We start from the raw sequence: 18,250 nt of genomic DNA, 5'->3' as shown, positions 1-18,250 counted from the left end.
CAAAATCAAAGTGTAAAATGACGGTTTGCACTGACGTTATACACACACAGTGTAAAATGTCGAATTCACATCATTGTTATTGTAGTGTGGGTAGTTCGACGTTTCACACTGTGTGTGAAACGTCAGTGTAAATGGGCGAAATACACAACAAACATTTGTGTTTACACTGTTCAATTTCTCTGAGTATGAATACGATATTATGAACTCAACGAGTTTATGTTATTTACATTTGTTTACATTGTATTGCCGCTACAGTTTCTTAGAATATAATAACAAAAAGAGAAACAATCGAAACACACAGAAGATGTTGTTGTGTATCGCAACACGAAAAAGCCGAAAAAGTGGTTCACATTATGCCTATATTCTACCTTCCATTTGACACGAAAATTGCCACAAAAATGGGTTAAAGCGTTACATTTTTTAACGTTAAAATGTCCTAAAAACGTTACATATTTGTCCGTTGGATAAGACGGTATACATTCGTCAACGACCATATCATGTAAAAAACACCAGTTCTCGTCCGATCACTGAAGTTAAGCTGCATTGAGCATGGTTAGTACTTGAATGGGTGACCGTCTGGGAACACCATGTGTCGTTGGCACCATTTCTTTTTTTCTTGGAATTTTTATTTCTCTTTTTGTGCAAACAATACAAAAAATAAATACATTTTCTTTCTTTATTTATATGGAGTAATATAATCAACGTTGTTTTGAGGATAGTTCGAAATCGTTCAAATTCAAACCGTGAACAGCTGTACTAGATATTAAAGTAAAAATATGAAAGGAGGATTTTTTTGTTAAAACTTTCTCTCTATAAGTAAAAAAAAATTCTTCATTTGTGGTCAAAACTTTGATTAGAAAATAAACGATTCAATTTTATAATTTTATCAAATTATTAAAGTATAAAGGAATAAAATGTATTTTTTTTTCTACGGACGGGTAAAATAGTTTCTTTATTAAAGTCTGTTTCATAGATTCATAATTCACATTATAATATAATAGATGTCAATTTTGGTTATTGTTGCATAAAAGTTTACTCGGCATTTTTATCCCATTCGAATTTCGATGCGGTGTTATCAAATTTTACGTTCATATTTATTAACTATAATTAAAATCGTATGCAATCAAATGTTTTATTATAAGAAGAAGAACGATTTGTTATCACTTATTTTATCTCCTAAGATTCTATTGTTATGGAGATGAAGATAGAATTGTACGTGAAAAATCTGTTTATTTTAAAATATTCACCGAAGCTGGAATAATTGCATCAGAATAAGCTAACAAGTAAGTCATTTTATTACCAAATATTGCCGAGAAAAACTGTCGAAAGTAATTACTTATATAACTTACTAGAGTAACATCGAGAAATATTAATCTTATTAATTCATACAACTCGTTGTCTATCATCCAGCGCATAATCAATAACCAAAAATGGTGGAAATACAGACATTTCTTCCATAAAAAATATTTGTCTATAAAATTGGCGAAAATGAATAAATTTTGATGCATGTTTTTAAAACATAAAAATGTCTTCTTATTTCTATCACGTTACACGTTTTTTCTATCTACCAGTTCTTCCATTAAAAAAATAGAACTGCCAACATGTTCATAGATCTAAACTCAAACCATTCATTTTTATCACCCTCAAAGATTGATATTGAATTAAATCATAATCAAAAACTTTTTTTGTAAAATAATTTTGATTGAGCCTCGTTTTTTGTATAAAAATGCTCTGATTACTTATATGAGATTCTAATACAATACAGTTCCGATTTTTCCGAGATTTTGTTTTGTACTAAATTATTCAGATCCGCAAAATTATTGAAAAAAAAAACAAAACATGACAAATAAATAATGAATAATATGCCGAATATAAAAAAGTCCAAGTTCCTTCGAGCGCTTGGAATTTTGATCAATTAAAGCTGTTTATATTAACCCTTAACCGGGCAGGTCGGGTCTCTGAGGCGCGGTAGCGCATTTTTTTTTAAAAACAGATACATAAAATTGCATAAAATATTATTTTAATCAAACAAATTGTTTGGTAATATATTCTTCCATCCTTCTACTAATCGTTGATAAAAGTTGTTTTGAATTTGGTTCCCTAAGTAGCGCTGTATTGAGGTTTGAACAACTACCGGACGTACATTTTCCATACAAAATGTCATCAAATTTTTTAAAATGAAGTGAAAAATTTGTACTTAAGAACTACTGAACCGATTCGGAATAAATATTGATTATTTTTTCATTTTTTCAGTTATATTTTAGAAAAAACATATTTAATTCAATATCTATTTACATATGTTAAAACAGTAATTTTCGTCGTATAAATTCAATGAAATTTGAAAAAAAAATTTTTTATTGAATTTGCATGGAAAATGTACGTCGGGCCTCAGAGGCCCCACTTGCCCGATAACGTTAGGATTTTGACCTGCCCGGTTGAGGGTTAGGTACGCGTAGTATTGGTTGGTGAGGTAAGTGAATATTAAGTATTGTTTCGTTGCATTTTGTAAAATTCACCGGGGTATTTTCAATTATCTCAATTGTTTCACTAAAAAATGCTCAAACACAATGCGATGTGTTCTTGTGAAGTTAGAAGATTGATCGTAAATGCTACGATTCGAATCATAAGCAATAATTATATAGGAATTGGTCATGTTGTGCAGAGAAATCAAATGAATTTTGCTTCATATTTAAGCGTCTTCCACATGGCCAAGTGGTCGCAGTACGATGCGAGGATCGGGGTCTAGCATTCGATCGGATTCCTCTGCGCTGCTAAGACTAGAAAAATTATAGAGAAAGAGGGTTAGCGAAGAATTTAAAAAAAAATATCTTAAAAACGTACCAATCTTTGTTGTCTGTCATTAAAGTGCGGCATTCTTCGTCATCAGGTCGTGGAAGCTCGGAAACAGGAGCATATTGAGTATGTGATACTAATGGATCAAAACTACTTGGATTCAATGGCAGCTGAGTTCCACTTGTTTGAAGCTGTCGTGCCATCAGTCCTTGTTTCTTGGACAGACCACATGGGCATACACATTGTCTTCGCCATTCGGCCACTTTGATATACAATGCTACCAATACGAAACCAAAAAGTGTCAACAAAATTCCACCCACAATCAAAGTAATATCAATGGCCTCGGCCGTTTCAACCATTTCCATTGGTTTCTCTTGTCGATGCTCTTCGGTATATTCATAATCGTCTGATGCATTGACGATAAGAACAATGCCTGCAAAGTATGTGGTACACATGTTTAAACTTGAATGACTTCAACATCACATAGACTATCGTAATATTGATCGTAATGGCCACTTACCGCCGGTTATAGAAATAATTCCTAACGTCAACAAAATCACTTGTACATATGGTTTGCGCAACACTTGAAGCGGTGATACGGCTGTTGTTTGACTCAACAAACTACCCGGACGAGGCTCATAGGACACTGTCGTCGGCTGATACACAGAACTTCCGATGGCCATTTTAACGTTTCTTTAAAAAAACATACGAAACAAACAAATTTATTTACTTTTAAATCGAAACTAAATTGTTAATTTAATTATGGGAAAAATACACATTCAAACAAATTCACGTGGATATCGTCGTTGCTCTTTTTTATTAGTTTCGAAACTATTTGTAGAATTGGTATATTCTTGTTATATTTTTACATTGCGTAATGAGCACATTTGCACATTTCTAGGTTTTTTTAAAATCAATACACAACGTTTCCTACTTTGCGCTGTTGATTCTTTTTTTTTCTATTTTAACCGATACTGAAGCATAAAATAAGAACAAATATCAATGAACGGATAAGACATTCAGGACAGGGAGGAATTGCCATATATGTCGACTCATAATAAGTAATGTAAATGCAAACTTGTTTGGTGCGTTGGTTTTAATGCCGTACGAACGAGTGATCGAACTTTATATACTTAATTCTGTCTTCACACCGCAACTGATTCACTCTTGAAAATTGTATTCTTCTTGCTTCGTTTCGTTTGCTTCTTCTTCAGTCTTTGGTTGTTTCTTCAATGGTTCATTCGCGCATATATTTCTTGTTTTTATCTCTCATCCTACACACACAAATCATAACTAACCTCAATATGAACAAAAATTGACATAAAACTGGATTTATCCGAAGTCTCAACCGTTTTTGGGATAAATTTTAGTTCAGATTTTTTCTGCTCAAATATTTAAGTGCTCAACATATATCCCTTTGGCATTTGAGCGGAAAAAATGCATACTAAAATTTATCCCAAAACGGTTGAGACTTCGGATAAATTGAGTTTTATGTCAATTTTTGTTCATATTGAGGTTAGTTGTCATTTGTGTGCATCATTTGGTATTCTGCTAAACAATAGCATGCCATGTATGGCGTAATGAATACGCAGTGAAAATTATTATGCCATAATCTTCGGCAATCGAATTAATCCGAAATATGACTTAAGCGTCAATTTAACGTTTCGACATGCAATATACAGAACAGCAATTGCGTATCAAATCTCTTTATATGCAAATTTATACTTTATAAAGTCTAAAACAACAATCGATACACTTCATTGTAATTACTCATTTAATCACTGAATCAAATTCAACGAACATTGTTCTTCGTACAACCATTCGATTCACTTTTGTTCCCTTTGTTCACGAGACACACAAGCAAATCTCTGCAGTTTACGTTTTATAAAAAATCGTTTAGTTGAATCACATTTAAAAAAAATCTGCCGGAAATATGATTTAAATCGATCAAATCAATTAAATTCAAAAGTAGGCTCAAAATTAACATATGGAAGTGCTGTAGCACAAGCGAAGGGACACTTAATTTTATATTGAATAACACATTTAAATGAATAAAAATACTTTTCCGTATTTTATTTACTCTGATGACTCACTTCTGGTTTTTTTCTCTTCTGGAACCTATATATTTAATTTTTTTTTTCGATTTCAATGGAACACAGATTTATTGTGTATAAATCTTTTGTCTCGATTTTTTCTTTGCTGCTTCGTTTGTATATGGTATGTCGCAATGTTGAGACACCAACGAGTGTGCCAGTATTTGGTATCCAGCTTTATTGCGATGTTCTCAATGTTTGGTGTTGTGCGATTTTCTCGAAGAATTTTCATCGCATTCGTGAAAACACAACAAAACTCACGCCACCAAATGACGATGACAGTTCGCATCGTGCATATCAACTGTCAAAACATTATTCTTTTGCACGTGTGTATAAGCACACTATATTGGTTTTTTTTATTATTATTCATTGTTTAAAATTGGAAATGGGTCGAAAAATTCCGGCTAGAAAACATTTTGGCATTCGTGATCCGATTAAGCAAAGAGAGGAGAGAGAGGCATTGTAAGTAAATTAATCGATTCCAATGATATTTGACAATTTTAATTATATTCATGTGCTTTGCTTAGAATCAAAGACAAAATAAACAATCCGCCAGAACGACGAGATTTTCAAAAAGTTTCACACAGTTTGGCTCGGTTCATTAAGTTGAAAGAAGGAGCAAAAAAACAACCAGAAAAAAAGAAAAAGGTGAAACGAAATACCGCCGAAAATGAAGATAAACCAGGTAAAAATTCACATTTTCAACATTTCCGTGTAAAAAATGACTGGTGTTGAGTAACATTGAAAAACCATTTGTTCGCATTTAGAAAACTACACAAAGAAAGGTAAAACAAATCAAAATCGAAGTGATAAGCAATTTGACAATCTGTACCAAAAGCCGAATGAGTCGGATCGAAATTTTATGCGACGCGTGAACCGTGTTACAGAGGAATCGGTTGAGGAAGCAAAATTTGAGGCAAAATATGGTGTAGAAGTGATTCGAAATAAAAAAACGGGTGAGATAAAGTTGAAGAAGCGTCCTACGAACGAAATTGACGAACAAATTAAACAAAATGCGGCCAATGCGAAAAGAGGCGGTAAAAAGGCCAAAGCTTCCATCACCATTGCTCCGGAAGAACGTAAAAAGTTGATCAAAGCAATGATGGAAGAAAAGAAACAGAAAGAGTCAGAGACAAAAACTGAAGAAATTCAAGAATTCAAACGCGATGAAATTAAGTTTGGAGAAGTCGTAAATGGTAAGAATTTCTAATTATTGTTTCTGTATTTTTTTTAAATATTTCTCTATTCAATTTCTTTAAAGCACCGCCTCAATTAGTTGCTCCACGAAAAGCGCAAAAAGTGGAAACTGTTCCCAGGGTAAATATTTACTAACATATAAATTGAATTATATGTAATTTTAATATATTGAATTTTTGTTCAGCCGGGCCGAAAATCGCTTCTCTTACATTCAGTGATCAATCAATATGCCAAGAGCGAAGATGAAGTGCGAAAAGAAAGGATCGAACCACAGAATGTCAAAATAACCAAGTCTAAGTCTGTGTCGCTGAAGGGAAAACGAAAGGATCTATCAACAGCGATGCGAACAATGATTGAGTCTGAACAGAGTCAAGTCGTAAAACTGTACAAAGAATTGAGGAAAAATCAACGAGCACAAAGTAAAATATGTTAAATGTGAGAATATAATAAGCGCTTTTATTCATAATAAACATATTTTTTAGCAATAAACAAATCGATTGTGAATGCTATTAAAATATATTCCGATTTGAATGCGGTGTACATTGATTACTATTAATTTAAAGATTCGTATTGCGACGTTAACTAGTTTTCTTCCTGTTTGTCCGATTTCTCTGGTTTCTCTTGTATAATCTCCGATTTTGTTTCAGCCTTGGACTCTTTTACATCTTTTTCTTTATTTGCTGAAGTACCATTATTTCTGTCCTTATCACGATCTCGTCGGTCCTTGTCACGACTAGTGAGTAAAATAAAATATATTAAATTATATTATGATGACCTTTAACACCAAAATCACTCACTTCGACGACTCCTTCTTCGATGAGCCGCGTTCACTTTTGTTAAATATTGGACCAAGTTTATCATGAATACCTAAGAGGAGAATCACAAAAGAAAAGAATAGAATTAATTTAAAATATTCGAAAAAGAATCAATAAGAATTAATTAATAATAGAAAGGCAATTTTTAAGCGAATTGCCCCTTATGAATACCACATAAAATCGAGTAGTAGTCTGCACATTTTTTCTGTAAACAAACAATCACGAAATTAGTAAATTTTGTCTCATGTTATCGATATAAAATTTGATTACATTTATGGTGCTCAAACTGTTTTCAGTATCGCCCATTTTTCGATTGGAGCTTTTCAACTCTGATTGTAAATCTTTTATTTTATCCTTGGCCTTTGAATTGCTTGACTGTAACTCCGTATATGTCCGTGTCAATTCAGTTAGACTATGTTCAGTTTCTTCGCGCGCCTTTTCGGACCGATTCAACTGTTTCAATAATTTCTCAATATCAATGAGAGCACCTTTGTGCATCACCATATGACTTTCAGCCGTACTTGGCTCACTGATTTGTTCAACATTTTCTGATTCAATTTTTTCACTCTTCTCAATTGGTGCACTATTATCGATGAACGGTAACAGAAAATTATTTCCCTTACCAAGCTCTTCAAGATTTTCAACAGACACTGATGGTATATTTGTTGTTGGTTCATCTTTTGGCTTATCGGTCAATTTTCTGGAAAAAATAATTTAAATTTCGATAACGCGTGAACTTTCCAGAGATTATACTGTGGATAGAAATGACGGCCTTAGAAGAAAACAATAACATACAGAACATGCTGCAAATAATACTAATACAAATTTTATGAGAGCAAAAACCAAATATATAAAGAGACAGCGCAAAAGGCAAATGCAAAACCAGCCTACGTACATAAGAAACACATGTAAGTAGACTTGTTTTGCATTTGCCTTTTGCGCTGTCTCTTTATATGTTTGGTTTTTGCTCTCATCAAATTTGTATTAGTATTATTTGCAACATGTTCTGTATGTTATTGTTTTCTTCTAAGGCTGTCAAATATATTAGTGAATATTTCCCATCAAATAGAAATATGCGATATTCGCAATATATCTCGCCGCTTGTAAGATGTATAAACGTGTCAATTACGAAAACACGAAAAAAAAAATACAGAGCGAGATAAGAAGAAACAAAGGTATATGTATGTGTGTGTATGCTTCATGCCTAGCGTCTTATTCGTTATTTCCCTCTTTCGTCTGCTGTCGTACATGCATATATATGTTGGCAAAGGCTTCTACACTACATAGCAGGCAGATGAAAAGGGGAAATAAAGAATAGGACACAAGGCACGAAGCGTACAGTGTACGCCGTACACACACATACATGTACTTGTGTTTCTTCGTGTCTCGCTTCGCATTCTTATTCGTGTTTTCGTAACTGACGCACATACATCCCACGAGATATATTGCGAATATCGCAATATATTTCTATCCACAGTATAATCTCTGGAACTTTCTTTTCAATACGAAAATATCAAGCCTATTACCGATAAAACAACGATCGTGGTGCAACTTTGTTGATGATTTTTTTTGCATCTGTTCGCGACAAACGTAAGCCCAATGAATAAAATAGCTCTTCCAAATGATTGCTGAATATGTAACCACAATTTGTTTGATCAAAATAGACGAATGAGAGTAACAATTCTGGATCAATGGTGATCATTTTCTTTGTATCACGTTTCTTTCCATCAACTGAACGTTCATCATCACTATCCTCCTCTCGTCGGCGGCTACTCTTTTCTTTTTCCTTCTCTCTGGATCTTGCATCTTTGCTGTTCTTTGAATCTTTATCGGTTTCCGATTTCGTTTTATCGTGACTCGTTGCACCGCTTGAATCGTCCTTTTTCGATAATTTAGACTCTGATGATTTTTCGTTAACTTTGCGATGACGTTTTTCTTTCGGTTCATCTTCAACCGATTTATCACGTTTCTCCTTCGATTCATGCTCCGCTTGTTCTTGTTCTGGCATTGTGTGAAGTACTTTATAAATGTTGAAACCAAAATCACGCATCAGCATTTCATTGAACAGCTCTGCGAACAGGGATACTTCAAAGCATGTTTTCTTTGTATCTTCGGGCCGATAGTCGAGTAAAATTGATAGCGATCGAACTTCGCATGTGAACTTTTCCATTGAAGTGTTCTGAGCCGGATGGCAAAGGATTTGAGGATTTTCAGGTAAACGATAGCGCTTCTCAAGCCAACGATCAACCTTTTTCGATGAACTCTGGGAAAAGAAACATGAAAACATTGAATCACATTGGAAATATTTGTATATTCAAAATGATGCTCACTCTCTTGGACGCCGAATCATGTTTCGAGTCAATCTTCGTCGAATCGAGTACGTACCTAGGGATTATCAAAAGAAAAGAATCGAAAAGTAATGGAAAAAAGTATATTGTTTAAGAGCAAATCAATCGCCAAAAAAACATTGCAACAACATTGCTTTAATAAGATCGAATACGTACTCATCGATAATTACAATGTCGGCCAAATCAATATCCATACTATCGTTAGATTCATTTATTTCACTGCTAGCAATTTGTGTCGCAGATGCGACAACATTACTTTCATTTTGGTTCTCTGCACTAATCGATTCAGTTTCTTCGGACTTTAGAGTCTTCGATAGACGTGCAACAAGTTGAGGTTTCAGTCCTATGAAATTGAAGAAATTGAGATTTATTTGGTAAAAATATTGAGATTTTACCTTTTGATGAAATTCCTCTTGCATCAAGTTGATCTCGTAAATCTTGGATTTTCATGGTTTTCACATCCAAGTCCGAAAAGTGAGTCGCTTCGATTTTCATTGATTCAATTTTCTCGCCCTGTTAAATAGACAGAGACGAAATATTAGATGTATAAAATATTATTGGACATAACGATTGCTTGGAAATAAAGAAATAAAAACAAATCATCTTTCGGTCTTAAAGTTTTCAAATACAATTTGATAACTGAAATAAAATATTCGAACGAAAACATTGATACGGAAAAAGAAAACAAGGTGTATTTTCTCAGCAGACCACTTTTCCATGAGAATTGCCTGGAAATGTATCTAAAAATCTATTTTGGGAGTAAGAGAAATGTTGTTTTTATGGGAACTGAATGTAAATAGCATATCGTATATTGTGAACCAAAATTCGACTAATTTTGTTTTCTGTGAATCCGTACGTGATGTACTGAATTGAAAATCACTTAATTTTGATATGGGTGCATTCTAAGCACTAAAATGAAAGTAAAATGTTTCATGTGAAATTAGAAATGATATTAAGCAATGCCTTTGAAATAGTTGGTGTTGCATCGCTGGTATCGGCATCCACTGTTGCTTTAGCAGCTGCTGTTTCAGATGAATCATGACTTTCATTGCCAACGTTGTTGTGTGTGTCCTGTTCCAACTTGTTTGATTCGTCATCCATTTCGATGTCAGCATTAATGCCGCCATCGTTTGTTAACTCGTTCAACTTTACTCCAGGCGATTGCTTTTTGTCTGCATCAAGAGTTTCCACGTCATCGTTTGAATGATATTTCGTTTCCAAATGCTTTTTATACTTGTTAGAAAGTTCGTCCCATTCCAATCTTGTTGGCAAGCAAGATCGAACATCGGGCAAAAAAATTACAACGGTTTGTGTACGTGCGGGAACGGTTCGGCATTTGCGTACGCTTTCAGGACGAGTATAATAAAGTTCCACGAATCGATACCTACATATGAATGACAAAAAAATAAAGAGATAATAGGAGAAAACAATGTTTTGTTTGTGTTGTTCATTTCACGGTGATTTTTTTTTAAATATTTTGTATGCATTAAGATATCACGCTTGTTTCTCAATCCACAGACTACCAGGTGATAGTAATACTAGAGCATTTCACTGTATGATGGTGTATGTTGGTTGATACAACGATTTCAAATATTTTTTTTTCTTCTTTTAAACATAGACACTTAACAACTAGAACATTCATTTTTAAAAATAGTTATTATGTATTAAATATAACAGATTTGAATTTAATAGAAGAAAAGGCAAACAACATTTTTTTATGCAATTTTTTCCTAAACACCCATTTACTTATAAAATAGTTGCGCTTATTATGAAATCCACCAAAATAAGAATCATAATAATCATTCAAGAAATTTGAATAAGATATAGCGCAATTGTCGCTCCTTTAAAATAGAATGACTGAAACAAATGACAGAATTAGACTTTTCTAATCCAAAGCATTGTCGATACATATGAATTGCTATAAATATTGTTTGTATTTTTTTGAAAAGAAAATGAGTAAATTTAATAACCATTTCACTCACCACTGTGTGCACGGTGATAAATCAATACCGGTCAATGCTTTGCACGTACGAATTGCCGTTTTTATCAAAACTGTTGGATCTTTTGAAGGGTTCGGTCCATCCAAACTACGTGAATAAGATCCGCCGATAGCCATTGTCTCATTTTTTCCCAAAACACCAACCAAAAAACTAATTAAGCGTGACGGATGCAGTAAATCATCACGTTCCTTTTCATCAGCACTTGTAAAACATTTGCGATAAAATTCACTCATTGGTGGTACACTCATTAGCATCACCTAAGAACATCATCATCATCAAATCAAATTGAGATTTTGCTTCTTCAATTATAAAAAGTGTTCGAAAATGCAGAGAAAAAGTGACAATTTTTTGCATTACCTTGGCTTGAAAAGAATCATCAGCATCGGGAGGTTCAAATACGGCACCATTTTCAACACCATTTGGATTTTCGACCCTCTTATGAAATATATGAAATGCGGACGGCTTTTTAATTGAAAATGGTGCATGACAAGGAAATGATTCCGACCAACAAATGCGTGAATAAAAGAAATCGGATGGTACATAAAGATTCATGTATCGTCGACGAAGTTCCAAAATATCAGCCTCACTCCTACAATGTAATTTAAAATGATATTGAAGAAAAAAAAACTTGGAAATAGATTCATTTGGAAAATTAAACCCTTACGCGTTCAAAGTAATTTTGGGAACTTGAACCATATAACGTGGAATCGGTCGTGTTCTGCGTCGTGGAGATATTTTTCGTACTGGACTGCGGTCTTCGCGTTTTTCTTGTTCTTTTTCGCGTTCTCTGTGAAAATTGAACGAAATGGCAGAAATACAAAATAAAATTCAATTCGATAAGTGTTGATAATAGTCACCTTTCCCGTTCCTTGCGTCTCTTTCGTTCTTCTTCGTCACGTCGACTGCTACGGTCAGGGGAGCTTCGTCGGGTTGCTGACGGTGGTGATTGTCGTGATGAATGATTCGAACTACGCGTAGAATTATTAGATGTACGTTCAAAGCTATTGGCATATGTACTCTGTGACTGCGCTGCATTGTAACCTGTGAAATTTCGCGTTGATTGTTGTTGTTGTTGCTGCTGTTGTGAGGATTGCACTTGCATTTGTGACTGATTGGTGTTTGGTCGCATGTTCATACTATGGCCTTGATTTGCCGCCGTCACTTGTTGAACTAAATTCGGATTCCATTTGAATGCTGGATTATTGCATAGTTGAGATGCGGCACTGTGTGGATTACCTTGCACTTGTGATTGACTCGATTGTGTTTGGGCTTGATGATGCATTATTTGCTGGCCACTTTGCGCTGGCCCAAATGCATTTGGATTCAAGCCCGGTCGATTTTGATATTGAATTGTTTGATGATTTGCAAACAATGCACTTGTATTGTTCAATGTGTTGATGTTGGCCGCTTGCAATTGCGGAACCAATGTTAAATTATTTTGTGGTACTTGATTTGTCATGGCCAAATTTTGAAATCCAACAAAATTCGTATTCATCATTTGTGACTGTAAATTTGCTATTGCATTTTGCTGACCAGCATTTCCCAGCGAATTTCGCTGCCATGGCGGATTTGAACTACCGAACGACATTCTCAATTCACTTCTATTTTACATCAATTCCATTCAAAACAAGAAAATCTATTCAAATAAAATTAAATCGAAAATTCTCTCAAGATATTCACGATTTGTTTAAACATAAATTAGAAGCTTGTAAAAATGCCACTGTTTGCAACAATTTTTACACCTTTAATGGCGATATTGTTTTTTTTTTTGTATAGAAAAAAGTCTATCTAACGCAGGAAATGTCATTCGATGACACTATCATGTTTAAATAAATGTTGCCATAAATGGAACCTTAGATAGCCTACCAGATCGTGTATATAAGACAATTCGAAACAATTTTTTTTAAATTAAAACGAATGAAAGGAAATCCTTGAAATTAAACAAAATATGAAATGCCTTCTTATTTATTCCTCATGAATGGACACATTTATTTGAATTTCACTACATACCGGTGTTTATCACGCTCACGAGTCGCAGGACTACCCTCGTGACAAATCAATTGTACGATCTGTCACATATATGACACTTGTTTTATTGTTGATATTCAAAAAATACACAACAACAAGAACCAGTGAGCAACGTGATTTTGATACTCTTTGAAATGAAAAACTTTCTCCTTTTTTATGTTTTCAATATATTAATATTGTAGAAAAGAAAACCATTTTAACAATTTAAAACAATGTCTATAAAATTCGTTGAAATTTCTAAAATTTTATCCTTGCAATTGTGCGTGGAGTTCATCAACATATTCATCGTATTGAGCTTCATAGAAATTTCCAAATTCTGGATTACCGAAACTGTATTTCTGTGCAAATTCTGATACTGAGGTCTTTGCTCGGTTCGCAGCACTCCTGCAAAATAAATATTTGAAATTAATTAAATGAAGATAATAGACCTGCGTGACGTCGGCCCCCCACCCCCCTGTCAAATTAATATTTGAGGCTTGATTCTACTAGCATGGAATTTGTGCTAATTTGTGCCACCATTTTTAGAATTTGTGCTATGCACCCGAGCCGGCACAAATTTACACAGTAAGAAAATATCAGCCGACGCTATACGCAAAACCGACTGGTACGTGCGCTCATACGTTTTTACATCTTTTACATCTAGTGACCATACGATTTTTCGACTGATTCGTTACTCTTTGTGCGTATCTTCGCACAGTCGAAAAATCGTATGGTAATAGATGTAAAAGATGTAAAAACGTATGAGCGCACGTACCAGTCGGTTTTGCGTATAGCGTCGGCTGATATTTTTTTTCTGTGTAACAAAAGTCGATTTTTTGAAAAAATGAAAATTTTGTATGGCGACCCCCTCTAAATATGCATGAAATCGTGAACAAAACACAGTTCTATATTCCTCGGAATTTGTGCTGACCGAATAGACCATTTTCAGAATTTGTGCCATTAACCCGAACTGGCACAAATTCATCAAAAATCGATTTTTGTCAAAAATGAACTTTTTGTATGACAACTACTTTTAAACGTGTATAGAGTTGTGCGCAAACCACATTTATTTACTCCCCGGAATTTGTGCTCACAAAATATATCATTTTTACAATTCTCACTATCAACCCGAGCTGGCAAAAATTCAGCAAAAATCGATTTTTGTCTAAAATGAACTTTTTGTACGGTGACTACCTCTGAACGTGAATGGAAACGTGAACAAACTACATTTATATAGCCCACGGAATTTGTGCTCACCGAATGTATCATTTTTACAATCCTTACTTTCATCCTGAGCTGGCACAAATTCATCAAAAATCAATTTTTCGAAAAAATGGAAATTTTGTATGGTGACTTTTTGTAAACGTGAATGGAAACGTGAACAAACCACATTTATATAATCCACGGAATTTGTGCTCACCAAATGTATCATTTTTACAGTCCTTACTTTCATCCTGAGCTGGCACAAATTCGTCAAAAATCGATTTTTTGCAAAAATGAACTTTTTGTATAAGGACCACCTCTACATGTGCATTAAATTGTGAGTAAATCACATTTATTTACTCCTCAGAATTCGTGCTCACCGAATAGACAATTTTCACAAACCTTAATTTCAATCCGAGCTGGCACAAATTCATTAAAAATCGATTTTTCGCAAAAATGAAAATTTTATATGGGAAATTTTTTTAAACGGGATTTTTTGGGGAAATTTTTGCACAGGGATTTGGTGCTATATTTGTGCTCACAAAAAATATATACTTTTGTATTGGAGCACAAATTACCCAAATTCTTATTTGAGATACTCTTTCAAAATTTTTACACTGGCAAATATACTTTTCAGATCAAAAAACACTTCGTGTCGTACCTTCTGAGTTAATTGAAGTTAATTAAAAAATATTCAATAATATTAAAATCTGACGCAATACTGTAAATCTGGAAATGTTCTGATATACATTTTCAGTGACGCGTTCGTTCATACAAAATGTTGATATTGACACACGAAGTGTTTTTTGATTTGAAAAGTATACATTTTTTTGAAAGAGTATCTCAAATAAAAATCGCGTTTTCCGTGATTTTTGGGTAATTTGTGTTTCGAACCTATTGGGCCAAAGTATTCAAAAGTATATATTTTTTGTGAGCACAAATATAGCAATAAATCCCTGTGCAAAAATTTCCCCAAAAAAAACCCGTTTAAAAAAATTTCCCATACAAAATTTTCATTTTTGCGTAAAATAGATTTTTGACGAATTTGTGCCAGCTCAGGATGAAAGTAAGGACTGTAAAAATCATACATTCGGTGAGCACCATACAATGATTTTTAGATAGGATAGATGCGAAAGATCTCCGCAAGATCCAGATCCAAGCGTGCGTACGCTGCCGCATGATGCATACATATATAATACGCACGCAAATTCGTTATTCTTATTTCCCCTTCTTTGATTCGCATGCCATAGCATTACCATATCATGCGGCTACGTACGCTTGGATCCGGATCTTGCGGAGATCTTACGGATCTATTCTATCCAAAAATCATTGTATGGTGAGCACAAATTCCGTGGAGTAAATAAATGTGCTTTGTTCACGATTCCATGCACATTTGGAGCGGGTCGCTATACACAAAGTTCATTTTCATCAAAAATCGATTTTTGACGAATTTGTGCCAGCTCAGGATGAAAGTGAGGATTGTAAAAATGATATATTTGGTGAGCACAAATTTCGAGGATTATATAAATGTGGCTTATTCACATTTCCATTCACGTTCAGAGGTAGTCACCGTACAAAAAGTTCATTTTTGACAAAAAGTCGATTTTTGATGAATTTGTGCCAGCTCAGGATGAAAGTAAGGACTGTAAAAATGATACATTCGGTGAGCACAAATTCCGTGGACTATATAAACGTGGTTTGCTGACGTTTCCATTCACGTTCAGAGGTAGTCGCCGTACAAAAAGCTCATGTTTGACAAAAAGTCGATTTTTGATGAATTTGTGCCAGCTCGAGTTGATAGTGAGAATTGTAAAAATGATATATTTTGTGAGCACAAATTCCGGGGAGTAAATAAATGTGGTTTGCGCACAACTTCATGCAAGTTTAAAGGTAGTTGTCGTACAAAATTTTCATTTTTGACAAAAATCGATTTTTGATGAATTTGTGCCAGTTGAGGTTAATGGCACAAATTCTGAAAATGGTCTATTCGGTCAGCACAAATTCCGAGGAATATAGAACTGTGCTTTGTTCACGATTTCATGCATATTTAGAGGGGGTCGCCATACAAAATTTTCATTTTTGACAAAAATTTGAGTTTTGATGAATTTGTTCCAGGTCGGGTTCATAGCAATAACTTTAAAATTGGTATATTCGGTGAGCACAAATTCCAAAATATCAAAATGTAAACTCAGAAATAAAAAGTAAAGGGGTGGGGGGCCGACGTCATTAGTGTAATTAAACTGATAACTCTTAATGAATCGTAATGATTTAGCTTTACCTATTGCTTGACCGTGGTTCTGCGTGGTTAATAAATCCATCAGGCTGTTTGTATACCAAGTATATGTAACGATGAAGGCCAGTCCGATGTGGTGTTCCCGATCCAATAAATTCAATCACTTCGTCCCCTTCTTCAACTTTATTTCCTGGAATATTCACTACGAGCCAATGACGGAACTCGCGATTTTTCGGATTTTGGCGTGAAGGTGCATCAGGATCGACCATTAATACTGAATAGTATGCATCTTTTTCTGCATTCCATTTTACTGTTGACTTTTCTTTAACTTGAGTTGGTGTTAGTACATTACCAAAATTTACAGTGGCACCACTGGGATATGAAACCTTCACAAGAGAAATGGTTATTCAATGTTTTATTTTTCAAAATCCAAAATGTCTTACGTTTACAGCCTTTGTCGGTGCAATACTCAACGAATCTGGCACAATTCCAGCATCTTCAAATGCTTTTTCTACATTATGCGAAGTTTCGCAATTACACAACACAATCACTACCAATAATATTATTGCCGTTTTCATGATTACTTGTAATTGATTTTCTGTTTGCAAACAACAAGTACCAAATGAAGTTTTTTTTCGACTAATTTCAATTGGAAAGCATTTAACTTTGCTGAAATATTTTCCAAATCTTATACTATATTTGCACAAGTGTTTCGTGGCGTTTACACAATAATAGTAAACCTGCTTTGCCCACACCTAAATACTAAACTAGTTTAGAAGTATCTCCTTGCGAAACGTCAGTGATTGTCAGCTTGAAAATGTTGTTATTGACGTTAAATATTACATATTTTTTTTATAATCTAAAAGGGAACTGAAATTCCATTAGAACAAATGTTCAATTTTTTATGACTTAATCACGACAAATTCGCTATGTAAAATATTCCTATTTTTATTTTTATTTGATAGTAAAAAAACACTATAGTAAAACACATTCAACACCGATGATACTTTGATAAAATATTTCTTTTTTAATTTTTTATCCAAGTTCTAATGAAAAGCAAACATCACCCACATGAGAAATGAAGAACACCACTAATCATTATTTAATATAAAATTATAGTCAATTTTTCTATTCTGTTGTTTGTGCTTGTAGAATATCAACATATTCATCATATTGAGCTTGATAGAAATTTCCAAATTCGGGATTACCAAAATTATATTTCGCCGCAAAATCTCACGACTTCTCATAAAAAAATGATTTCAGTTCAAATATTCAAGACTATGTGAATCAAATAGTTTTTTATGTCCATTTTTTAAGGTAAATAGCATTAATGATTTTTTTTTTCTTCTTCTTTCATTAGGAAAATATAAAATAAATGTAAATGATTGAAAATAAAATAAAAATAATTTAAATTGGAATGAAAAAAAATAAAAATGTTTTTTAGTATTGAACACAGAACGTTAGCTTGATACCATACGTCCGCAGGGGGGGGGGGGTGGATTATTTTTTCCAACGCAACTTTCGAATTTTTGGACTGAAAACTAAAGATTAGAAAATGGTC

At 33.9% G+C, this 18,250-nt stretch overlaps 4 protein-coding genes and 1 non-coding gene across 10 annotated transcripts; 2 read left to right on the top strand and 3 right to left on the bottom strand.

Annotated features, from left to right (window-relative positions):
- The first annotated feature begins 482 nt into the window (after positions 1-482).
- On the top strand, positions 483-601 carry LOC116344930. Its single transcript, XR_004201467.1, has one exon. It is a non-coding gene; the product is annotated as a 5S ribosomal RNA (ribosomal RNA).
- A 671-nt stretch (positions 602-1,272) lies between these two features.
- On the bottom strand, positions 1,273-5,064 carry LOC116344733. 5 transcript variants are annotated; one of them, XM_031773422.1, is made up of 4 exons: positions 4,887-5,064; positions 3,314-3,486; positions 2,842-3,226; positions 1,273-2,777 (listed from the first exon to the last, which is right to left on the bottom strand). In XM_031773422.1, exons 2-4 carry the CDS (start codon positions 3,474-3,476, stop codon positions 2,690-2,692), a joined length of 636 nt encoding a protein of 211 aa, XP_031629282.1. In that variant the 5' UTR covers positions 3,477-3,486; positions 4,887-5,064; the 3' UTR covers positions 1,273-2,689. The 5 variants fall into 5 exon arrangements, with proteins under 5 accessions (XP_031629282.1, XP_031629281.1, XP_031629283.1 ...); XM_031773421.1 differs by lacking the exon at positions 4,887-5,064 and adding an exon at positions 4,595-4,629; XM_031773423.1 differs by lacking the exon at positions 4,887-5,064 and adding an exon at positions 3,872-4,086.
- Positions 5,065-5,176: 112 nt separating this feature from the next.
- On the top strand, positions 5,177-6,576 carry LOC116344732 (coiled-coil domain-containing protein 137). Its single transcript, XM_031773420.1, has 5 exons — positions 5,177-5,348; positions 5,414-5,571; positions 5,654-6,082; positions 6,148-6,203; positions 6,268-6,576. The coding sequence occupies exons 1-5, from the start codon at positions 5,272-5,274 to the stop codon at positions 6,514-6,516; spliced, it is 969 nt and encodes a 322-aa protein (XP_031629280.1). The 5' UTR covers positions 5,177-5,271; the 3' UTR covers positions 6,517-6,576.
- Positions 6,509-13,000, bottom strand: LOC116344731 (cell division cycle and apoptosis regulator protein 1-like). Of its 2 annotated transcripts, XM_031773419.1 has the most exons (14): positions 12,483-13,000; positions 12,104-12,416; positions 11,911-12,033; positions 11,604-11,835; positions 11,229-11,503; positions 10,210-10,630; positions 9,642-9,759; positions 9,403-9,589; positions 9,229-9,283; positions 8,425-9,161; positions 7,169-7,598; positions 7,070-7,103; positions 6,881-6,950; positions 6,509-6,816 (listed from the first exon to the last, which is right to left on the bottom strand). In XM_031773419.1, exons 1-14 carry the CDS (start codon positions 12,832-12,834, stop codon positions 6,666-6,668), a joined length of 3,498 nt encoding a protein of 1,165 aa, XP_031629279.1. In that variant the 5' UTR covers positions 12,835-13,000; the 3' UTR covers positions 6,509-6,665. The 2 variants fall into 2 exon arrangements, with proteins under 2 accessions (XP_031629279.1, XP_031629278.1); XM_031773418.1 differs by having other exon boundaries at positions 12,104-13,000.
- A 519-nt stretch (positions 13,001-13,519) lies between these two features.
- On the bottom strand, positions 13,520-17,375 carry LOC116344911 (protein D3-like). The gene is made up of 3 exons (XM_031773773.1): positions 17,133-17,375; positions 16,735-17,075; positions 13,520-13,658 (listed from the first exon to the last, which is right to left on the bottom strand). Exons 1-3 carry the CDS (start codon positions 17,265-17,267, stop codon positions 13,520-13,522), a joined length of 615 nt encoding a protein of 204 aa, XP_031629633.1. The 5' UTR covers positions 17,268-17,375.
- Positions 17,376-18,250: the final 875 nt, after the last annotated feature.

Source organism: Contarinia nasturtii, unplaced genomic scaffold (assembly GCF_009176525.2).
Source record: "Contarinia nasturtii isolate CC-2019 unplaced genomic scaffold, AAFC_CNas_1.1 Cnas_scaffold_1182, whole genome shotgun sequence".
Taxonomy (NCBI): domain Eukaryota; kingdom Metazoa; phylum Arthropoda; class Insecta; order Diptera; family Cecidomyiidae; genus Contarinia; species Contarinia nasturtii.
The sequence above is the reverse complement of the archived record's forward strand: the minus strand, read 5'-3'. Positions and strand labels throughout refer to the sequence as shown.